Source organism: Arachis hypogaea, chromosome 20 (assembly GCF_003086295.3).
Source record: "Arachis hypogaea cultivar Tifrunner chromosome 20, arahy.Tifrunner.gnm2.J5K5, whole genome shotgun sequence".
Taxonomy (NCBI): domain Eukaryota; kingdom Viridiplantae; phylum Streptophyta; class Magnoliopsida; order Fabales; family Fabaceae; genus Arachis; species Arachis hypogaea.
The window spans coordinates 111,059,022-111,069,039 of record NC_092055.1 but is presented as its reverse complement, the minus strand read 5'-3'; the positions used below and the strand labels follow the sequence as shown (position 1 = coordinate 111,069,039).

Genomic DNA, 10,018 nt, shown 5'->3' with positions numbered 1-10,018 from the left:
GAGGAAGCTAGAGGTTTCAGTGGAGGCATATGGATCTTTTGGAAAAAAACAGATTTGCAAATTGCCATCTTGAACTCTGCTCCCCAATTTATTCATATGCGTGTTGACACACAGAATAAAAGAGGCTAGGTTCTAACAGCCATATATGCTAGTCCACATCCCAATGAGAGAAAGGAGATCTGGAGGAAATTGAAAGAAATTACAAAAGGTATGAAAGAAGACTGGCTCCTTGTTGGAGACTTCAACGAAATAGCTTGCCCGTCTGAAAAGAAAAGAGGAGGAAAGACGGACAATCAAGCTTGTAGAAGGTTTGCTGATTGGATAAATGCATGTTCTCTCATAGATTTGGGTTTTGTTGGATCTAAGTATACTTGGAAGGGTCCCAAATGGGAGGGGTTGGACAGAGTTTTCAAACGCCTTGATCGTGCCCTTTCTAATGCCGAATGGAGGACCAGATTCCCAGATGCTAGAGTGGACATCCTCACAAGAACACACTCAGATCACCACCCAATGATGATCTCCCTTGAACCGAGTATTTTGAGAAATGGTCGTAGACCGTTCAGGTATGAGGCTATGTGGAGTTTGCACCCGGATTTTGAAGAATTTATCAACCAAAATTGGAGGAGCAAAGAGCAACTTTCAGTAGCTCTTGACAGCCTCACAAAAGACTTGAGAGTGTGGAATAGAGAAATATTTGGTCACATTGGGCGTCAAAAGGTGAGACTGATGAATAGAATTAGAGGAATACAGAGAGCTGCTTCTTATGGGCGGAATGAATTTTTAGAAAAATTAGAGAGACAACTTAACATAGAGTTAGAGGTAATTCTTGATCGGGAGGAGATTTTATAGATGCAAAAATCGGGAGAGGATTGGGTGGTGAAGGGTGATAGAAATACCCGGTATTTTCACACTAAAACAATAATTAGGAGAAGGAGAAATAGAATCTTAAAGCTAAGAAGACTAGATGGATCATGGATGGAAGATCAGAGAGAACTAATTAATGCTGCCCTTATCTTTTTTAAGGAGCTCTATAGTGAAGAAGATCAGAACCCTCCCTTACTCAACACAGAGATCTCATATCCACCTCTTAAAGAAGAGATAAGCAGAAACATGGACAGCATCCCTACGGTGGCTGAAATCCGAAAAGCCATTTTTAGTATAGGCTCTTTAAAAGCTCCCGGAATAGATGGCTTTCCAGCTCTTTTTTATAAGGAAAATTGGAATGTGATCCAGAAGAATGTGGTAGATCATGTGTTGCACATTTGGAACAACCCCTGCAATATTAAAGAATGTAATCAGACTCTTATCTCTCTCATACCTAAAGTTCAGGTACCTGAATCTATCACTCAATTCAGACCAATTGCTTTATGTAATGTGAGTTATAAGTGTATTACAAAAATCTTGGTTGAACGTATAAAGCCTGCGCTTGATGGCAGAATTTCTCCCTATCAGTCTAGTTTTATTCCTGGGAGAAAAATCCAAGACAATATCATTATTGCAAAAGAAATTCTGCATTCGATGAAAAAAATTAAAGGGAAGAAGGGCTTCATGGCTATCAAATATGATTTTGAGAAGGCGTATGACCGCCTTAGGTGGAGTTTTTTACAACAATGCCTCATGGAATTTGGAATCCCAAATCTCTTAGTTCAAATTATCATGGAATGTATATTATCAGTAGCTTATAATGTGATTTGGAATGGTGAAAAAACAGAAGAGTTCAGACCATCAAGAAAAATTAGACAAGGGGATCCAATTTTACCCTATTTATTTGTTATAGCAATGGATAAACTATCCCATCTTATTGAAGAGAGCGCAGAAACTTTGACTTGGAAGGAGTTTAAAGTGGGAAAGGAAGGCTCTATCATTACCCATTTGCTATTTGCAGATGACTTGCTAATATTTGCAGAGGCTAATACTTCTCAAATTGATAATGTGGGAAGAGTGATGGAGAAGTTTTGTCAGGCTTCGGGACTCAAGGTGAACAGAGCCAAAACCTCAATAGTATTCTCAAACAATATTAAGGAGCATCTCAGGAGAGCCATCAAGGATAAATGCAACTATCAGGAACAACCAAGTCTGGGTAAGTATTTAGGGGCCATGATTACCAACAAGCGCTCAACCAAAGAAAATTTTAAAAATGTTATCCAGAAGATGCAGAGCAAACTTAAAAGGTGGAAGATAAACTGTTTATCATTAGCTGGGAGGGTTACTTTGGCAAAATCTGTGATTACTCCCATTGCCAATTACGACATGCAGCATACTTTACTTCCAAAGGGGATTTGTAATGAAATTGAAAAGCTGCAGCGTAGTTTTATATGGGGAGAATTGCAGAATATGAAAAAGATGCATCAGATGAGTTGGTCAACTCGTTGCCTTCCCAAAAATCAGGAGGGCTTGGTTTGAAGCAACTTAGTAAAGTAAATGAGGCTTTTCAATTGAAATTGTTATGGAGGTTGATAAAAGATCCATCGGCGCTTTGGGCACAACTACTTCTATACAAATATGGTAGACATTTGGAACTACCACATTGTATTAAAAGTTGTAAGTCAGATTCCATGTTCTGGAAGGATATTTCAAAAATTTGGAAGAAAAATCGAATGCACTTCTCATGGTGGTTGAATAATGGTAAATCAGTTAGTTTTTTCAATGACAGATGGCTAGAAGGAGAGGGGCCTTTAGTTTTGAAGGCTAATAGAGAAATAAATGATGAAGAAAAAAGAATGACAATAGCTCATTTTGTTAATGAAAAAGGAGAGTGGAATAGAATGCTATTAAGCAATTATGTAGAAGGACAGACTTATCAAAGCATCCTCAATACAACCCCTCCAAGAAAGAAAGGGGAAAATGATCAGATTTATTGGAGCCATACAACAAATGGTGATTTCACCATAGCCTCAGCATATCAGCTCCTAACAAATTCAGGAGGAATGAGAAGTTGCACTTGGAAGATAATTTGGAAGTGGCAAGGGCCAGAACGAATCAAAACATTTACATGGTTATTAGCTCATGAAAGACTCCTCACTGCTGAAAGAAAAGCCAGAATGTTTGGTTCCAACCCTTTCTGTCATAGCTGCCAAAGTAAAGTTGAGACCCTATCTCATGTGATGAGGGACTATCCAAGGGCAGCGAAAATTTGGGCAAAACTGCTACAACCAGGCATTGCAGCTGTGTTCTTCAATCTACCCTTCTCGAATTGGATAACATTTAATTTGGAGAATGGGTTGGGCAAGTCGAGTCAATATGAATGGCGGGATCTTTTCCTTATTACTTACTGGATGCTGTGGAAGTGGAGAAACATGGAGCTCTTCTCTCAGCCATTCCAAACACCAAAGAATGGGGCGAAAATCGTTATGGAACTAGCAACAAGGTTTAAGGAAGCTTTCGAGAGGAGCAAAAGAGAGAGACCAGAACACGGAAGAACAAATAGCAACATTAATTGAAAATCTCCTGAACAGGGATGGGTAAAACTCAACACTGATGGGGCAGTGGAGAAGAACCAAAAAATTGCAGCTTGCGGGGGCTTGATTAGAACTAATGAAGGAAAATGGGTAGCAGGATTTATTGCTAATTTAGGTAATTGCAATGTTATACATGCAGAATTAAAGGGGGTTTTTCACGGATTGGAAATGGCTTGGGATCTGGGTATGAGAAGGATGATAGTGGAGATGGATTTCAAAGAAGGAGTGGAGTTCATCACAAGAAGAAAAGAGGATGAGGAAAGATGCTGTTACAATCCGCTTATTCAAGAGATCCGAAGAATTAAAAACAGACCTTGGGAGCTTCAGTTCAGACATACTTGCAGAGAGGCAAATAGAGTGGCTGATTCACTTGCAAAATTGGCTTTAAGCAAAGTTAAAGAGTTCCAGTTTTTTGATAACCCTCCTGACAATTTAGAGCAAATTCTCGATGATGATGTAAAAGGAATATATACATCCCATATAGTACCTTGTGGATAGTTTTTTCTTTCTTTTGGGCTTCGGCCCCGATTACCAACCAAAAAAAAAATTCAATTTCTGTTTCTAAAATTTCAGTACTTTAATATCTCTAAAAAATAGAGACATAGGAGACTGTAATTTTTTAAGATAGAGACGGAAACTTTAATAACATTTTATATCTAAAATATCTCTATTTCAATTAATTAATTTTAATTTTATCTTTTGTGCAAATTAAATTAGAACTTTAATTTTAGTCTCACTTTACACAAAAAACAATACTAAAACTTATTTCGGTCTTTGTTTTTTAATTTCTATCTTTCAGTCTCTGTCTCTGTCTCTCAATTTCAGTCTCTTAATCTCTATTTCTCTTCCAATCGCTAGCTTAGAGGACTCACCTTTGTATATGCTACTGCCAATTTACAGTTATGATCTAAAAATAAAATATAGTTACTCTTAAACAATCTTCTTTTGGTCATAGTCCAAAGCAAACTAACTGAAAAAGGGCAAATAAAAGCTCCCTCCACTATTCTCCGCATAACTTCACTCGTACATTTGGATAATAATAATAATTTTAACTTCTTAAGTGAAACACAAGTACTTTCAGCCATCAATGCCACGTTTTTAAACCACAAACTACAGGTGAAGACAAACTGAATCGGATCGGCATAAGATTTGGTTTTATCCTAGTAACATTGAGTTGAGTCAACTTGTTCAATTTTATTATTATTATTATTATTATTGTTATTATTATTATTATTAAAGAATAAAGACTGATGCTCCTTTATTCAAGGTTACAATTCGGAAATCCAAGAGATTCTGATGTAACATGTTGCACATGGTGTGAAGATTGCATAACTATTTATTGTGCTGGAAAGGATATTTGGGACCATTATTTTTTATCCGATAAGGCACTAACACAATATTATTATACAGTATTATATATCATGCACACTATACAGGGGATACTAGTAAGAAGAATAATCATGATTGTTCTGTGTATGATTCTGAATTACAAGAATGTAGACAGACAATAATCAATCATTAATAAATATTGCTAAAGTAGCATTACCCCAAGTTGACATTACAACAGTGTCGAAAAATATCATAACTGAACAAAGAAATTCATTTTTTCGTTTGTTGTTTTTTTGTTACATACAATTATACAAACAAGAAATAGTTCATATATAGATTTTAAATTGAAGTTGTCCTCAAGGATATATATGTCATGATAATTGCATGCCGATATATATATATATATCCTGATTATTTTGATATCTTAGAAATTGATTTTTATTATAATCCGTTAAGTTTTATGCAGTTTTGTTATGACTTGTTATAATTACTTTGTAGACAATTTAGGTAAATAGATGTTGTAAAAGTTGTAATTAACTTAAATTAGTGGAATAGTCTGTATAAGTGTTTAAATTTAAATTGTGCCTTGTACGTATAGCAATTTATACAGTAATTTATTAGACAGATGACCTTTAAATAAACTTGGACAATTTAGTCCTTTAGCTGTGATATCATAAACACAAATCTTGCAGTGGTAATTAAGGAACTAATCATGATTGCGCTAAGAATGATGTTCATGCTGCTTACCTTGTCTCTTTCGTTGAGGTTCAGAAGGGGAAGGTGGAAAAGAAAAGGAAATCATTTACCAGAATTGAACTCCTTCTATGGGCAAGTACGGATCATTAGGCTACTTTGTTCATCTTTTTCTATTGGGACCCAAAAAGATACGACACGTAAAAGATGAACCTGAAAATCAAAAGCAAAATTTTCCAACTTTCTAGTCATCGATGATCGATCTCTTTTAGGAAGCTTCGCAATTCCCTTCAATTCATAAGGGGCAACAAATTTCTGATATCATATGATATATGAAACCCAAATGCCACGCGGCACATCCTCCTGCGTGCAAAGTGGGATTGCATGGACCCATCTTGATCCGAAGGACCATTACAAAAAGGTTTAATCAGTGGAGCATCCATTGCATGCATATGCTTAATTACAAATATATCTCAAAACAGCAATGACAAACATTATTAAAAACCAGTAATTACCAACAAACCAATGTTAACCCAATTATTAATGATAACCACATATGATTGGTTGGAACAACATTTATTTATTAATGATTTTGGATTAGAGAGATTAATATTAAAAAAATGTTTTGACTTTTGTGCAATTAATTAAGTGCAACTTCCATAATACTCAAATATATTTAGTTATAGGAAGTTTATATATTATTATATGTGCTTTTTTATAAATTAAAAACACCAAATTATATTAATATGGACGTATGTAAAAAATCAATTACTAAATTAACTATTTGTATAAAATATACGTTGAAATATAAAATATATATTTAATTATTTATGGATAAATATATAGTGATTGATTTTGTGTGTGCATGTAACATTTTTTATATTGATAGGAATAGACAAAAAATTTAAATTATTGAGATAGAGAATAATAAATAATATTATGATTCTTTTTTTAAAAGAGTCTCAAAAATGAATCTTAAGTTAAAAGTAAAATTCATTAAAAAATATAAAATTATTTAATAAATTAATTAATACTCTAATAAAAAGCAGCCACCAAATCCAAGGATGTGAACTTTCCTTCTATATAATAGCATAGGCAACCATCCACAAGAAGCTCTAACTAACACATTACAATACAATTACACACCCTCCAACAATAATATAATGTATGCTTCAACTTCATTCACTTCACCTCTGATCCATGAACTTCTTTTAGAATTCCACTCAAGAAGGTTACTCTTACACACTACCCCGTCATTCAACCAATCACCAAGCTCATCACCCAACCCACCAAATAGCCCCCAAAGCTCATCACCAGAATCATCATACCTTGGAGATGGAACCTTTGATGCAAATGTTGTAATGGTACTCTCAGTACTTTTATGTGCTCTAATATGCTCACTTGGATTAAACTCCATCATAAGGTGTGCATTAAAGTGTTCCAGCTTAGTTGTGAGTACCAATAATAGTGATAGTAATAATAACCACCACACTTCATCATCAAGAGTGGTCAACACCGGAATCAAGAAGAAAGCACTCAAGACTTTTACAACACTAAGTTACTCAAATGAACTCAACCTTCCTAGTTTGGACTCAGAGTGTGTGATATGCTTGTCTGATTTCGCCCTCGGCGACCGGTTGCGGATTTTGCCTAAGTGCAACCATGGTTTCCACATAAAGTGCATTGATAAATGGTTGAGTTCGCATTCTTCTTGCCCCAAATGCAGACACTGCCTTATGGAGACTTGCCACAAGATTGTTGGGGCTACTACCTCATCATCATCATCACAATTGCCAGAAACTATTCTTACCATAGCACCATTGGACCCAGAACGTTTGGTGCGTAACTATAGGGAATCCAATTAATTATTCAACCATATTCATCAATGCACTGCTGGTTAAGTTGTAGTAGTTATTAATTAATTAATTAATTAGGACTATATATAGGGTTTAGCATGTAGTGATGGTTATGGTTAATTATTATTGGTGAAATGTGCATAGAGTTTGAAACTCTTTTGTTGTTGTTTTAGGCTTTTAGCTTTAGCTCTCTTCAAGTGTATAAAGCAAGTTTAAATTGAAATTGCATTATTGAATTGTAAATTATTAGAAATTTCTGTTGCTTCGTAAATGAATTTAATTCCAATGGACGCCTAGTCAGGCAGCTAGATAGTTTAAGCAAATTAAGGAATTGAACAAGCAATCTCTATAAAAGAAGAGTTTTTTTTTTTAAATAAAGTCAAATTCAAATCCCAACTTTAAGTGAAACTTATCTATCTAGCTAATAACCTATAATGCAGTCAATTAAATTATATATATTTATTTGAACAATTAGACCCCATATTATTAAATATCGTAGAGGTGTGTTTATCTTTAAAGGTTTAAGTTTACGAAAAATATTAGATAAATAAATTATTTTTGTAATTAATTTTTTTTCTTCTTCTTATGTGTTTTTTTTTTAATTAGTTTTTGTTGTGTTAATAAACTGTTGGTTTAATTTAATTAAATTTGGTTATCCAAATAACTTAATTATGTAGTAACATTTGTAAGTTTTTTTATTGATGTTTTATCCTTTACTTGAGATGTGTGCCTAAAGGAGGAATAATGATTTTTTATCTTCAATGTCGACAACAATAAAAAAATAAGGTTAAAGAACTAAATTAGTCCCTGAGTAATCCTGTTTTAGTTTTTAAGGTTTAAAGTGTTCTATTTGAATTCAAAAAAGTTTCATTTAGCTTCAATTTAGTTCCACCGTCAGGTTAAAAATAAATAATTAACGAAATGTCCTACATGACAGTAGTATAAGAACAAGGTCAATAATTTGGAGAATAAGTACGAGCTCCAGAGGCACAAAATCAACCATGGATGCATCAATACATGTATTTAACATTTTTTTAGTTTTATAGAAAATATTTCATTTTAATTATAAGAAAAATGATAAATAAATGTATTGATATATCCACGATTGATTTTGTGTCTCTGGAGCTTGTACTTATTCTCTAGATTATCGACCTTATTCTTATACTGCTGTCATGTAGGACATTTTGTTAATTATTTATCTTTGACCTCCAGTGGGACTAAATTAAAGCTAAATGAAACTTTTTTGGATTCAAATAGGACACTTTAAACCTTAAGGACCAAAACAGAATTACGCCCAAACGTAAGGGACCAATTTAGTACTTTACCAAAAAAATAATAACAAGAAAGTCTTGGCTCGGTAGGTGGGGTCGGTTATATAGATCAAATGATGTTATATTATGTCTACAGAAAGATTATTTACATGTAGATCTGGTTTGACCACTTCGTAGATGGTTTTTCTAGGTCTTTCTCTGCCTTTCACCCTTTGTCCATCTTTCATCTTATTCACCTTCTAATTGGGTGCTCTGTCGGTCTTCTTCTCACATGTCAAAACCACCTGAGACACGATTCTACTATCTTTTCCACAATAGGTGCTACTCCAACTCTCTCTCTTATATCTCCATTCTTTATTCTATCCAATCGTATATGACCACTCATCTATCTCAACATCTTCATTTCTGGCACACTTAACTTATGTTCGTGCTCCCTTTTGGCCACCCAACACTTTATACCATAAAGCATAACCGGTCTGATAGCAATGCGATAAAATTTACCTTTAAGTTTTAAAAGGCACTTTTTTGTCACATATAAAACCAGACGCATTCCATCATTTTGACCAACCTGCTTGAATTCTATAATTTACATCATGTTCAATCTCTTCATTATTCTGCATGATGCACCAAAGATAATTAAAACTTTTAATTTTTCGTAGGATATTTTTTCCAATATTTACCTCTGTATTAGGATTTTTTTTCTTTGGCGACCAAACTTACATCGACTTATGCGCAAATCATATATTTTTAGAACTTCTCTCCATATATTCTGTCGACATAATTTTATTTAATTTTGGGACTGATGTATGTGTGACTTTTTTTTTTATTTATTTTTTAGCATCAAAGAAATAACAAGGAAGTTATGCATGACCACAAAATCATAGGATAAAGCAAAAATTATTACAAGATGCAACTGAAATACAATAAAATATGTGAGAAGGAAAATATTATGGGGTAGCAATTGCTTCTCTTATGTATAGTGCAGTGTGAACAATCTTCCTATTTCACCTTTGATAATTGCTAAGACACAAAGCAAAATGAAAAAGAAAGAAAGAGAAAAAAAATTACAAAGTGGCATACTTTATCCAGTCAATGGAGCATAACATAATGAATGGAATCTGAGGGTGAAACCACTTAATCACTTTCAAATCAAATAATAAGTGTGCCAAAAAGGGAAATGTTGTAAACATTGTAACTCATGACAAAGAGTTTTTGATTGCCAACACTGACTAACAACACTAACTGGGGCGGCAGAAACTTGATTTGCCCAGAGTCTTAAACGCATTAAACATGCCCTGTTTGTACCATAATTATATGGACACTGTCCTTGTGGGGACACACTCACTCATACACACCATTATTGCCAATTTCTGAGGATATTATTGCATGATCATCAATTTCAATTTCACCC

The 10,018-nt window shown here is 34.1% G+C and overlaps 2 protein-coding genes across 2 annotated transcripts; both read left to right on the top strand.

Annotated features, from left to right (window-relative positions):
* Window positions 1-210: 210 nt before the first annotated feature.
* On the top strand, window positions 211-3,956 carry LOC112786150 (uncharacterized). Its single transcript, XM_025829557.1, has 4 exons — window positions 211-717; window positions 1,024-2,397; window positions 2,568-3,347; window positions 3,456-3,956. Exons 1-4 carry the CDS (start codon window positions 211-213, stop codon window positions 3,954-3,956), a joined length of 3,162 nt encoding a protein of 1,053 aa, XP_025685342.1.
* A 2,598-nt stretch (window positions 3,957-6,554) lies between these two features.
* On the top strand, window positions 6,555-7,589 carry LOC112786720 (RING-H2 finger protein ATL78). The gene has a single exon (XM_025830092.3). It carries the CDS (start codon window positions 6,644-6,646, stop codon window positions 7,343-7,345), a length of 702 nt encoding a protein of 233 aa, XP_025685877.1. The 5' UTR covers window positions 6,555-6,643; the 3' UTR covers window positions 7,346-7,589.
* Window positions 7,590-10,018: the final 2,429 nt, after the last annotated feature.

Excerpts from the sequence above, each read along its gene's own strand:
- LOC112786150 (XM_025829557.1), top strand. The coding sequence starts at position 211 with ATGAAAGAAGACTGGCTCCTTGTTGGAGACTTCAACGAAATAGCTTGC. Across the intron at positions 2,398-2,567 it reads CCAAAAATCAGGAGGGCTTG|GATATTTCAAAAATTTGGAA; the intron begins GTTTGAAGCAAC and ends ATGTTCTGGAAG. Across the intron at positions 3,348-3,455 it reads CAAAGAATGGGGCGAAAATC|GGATGGGTAAAACTCAACAC; the intron begins GTTATGGAACTA and ends TCTCCTGAACAG.
- LOC112786720 (XM_025830092.3), top strand. The coding sequence starts at position 6,644 with ATGTATGCTTCAACTTCATTCACTTCACCTCTGATCCATGAACTTCTT.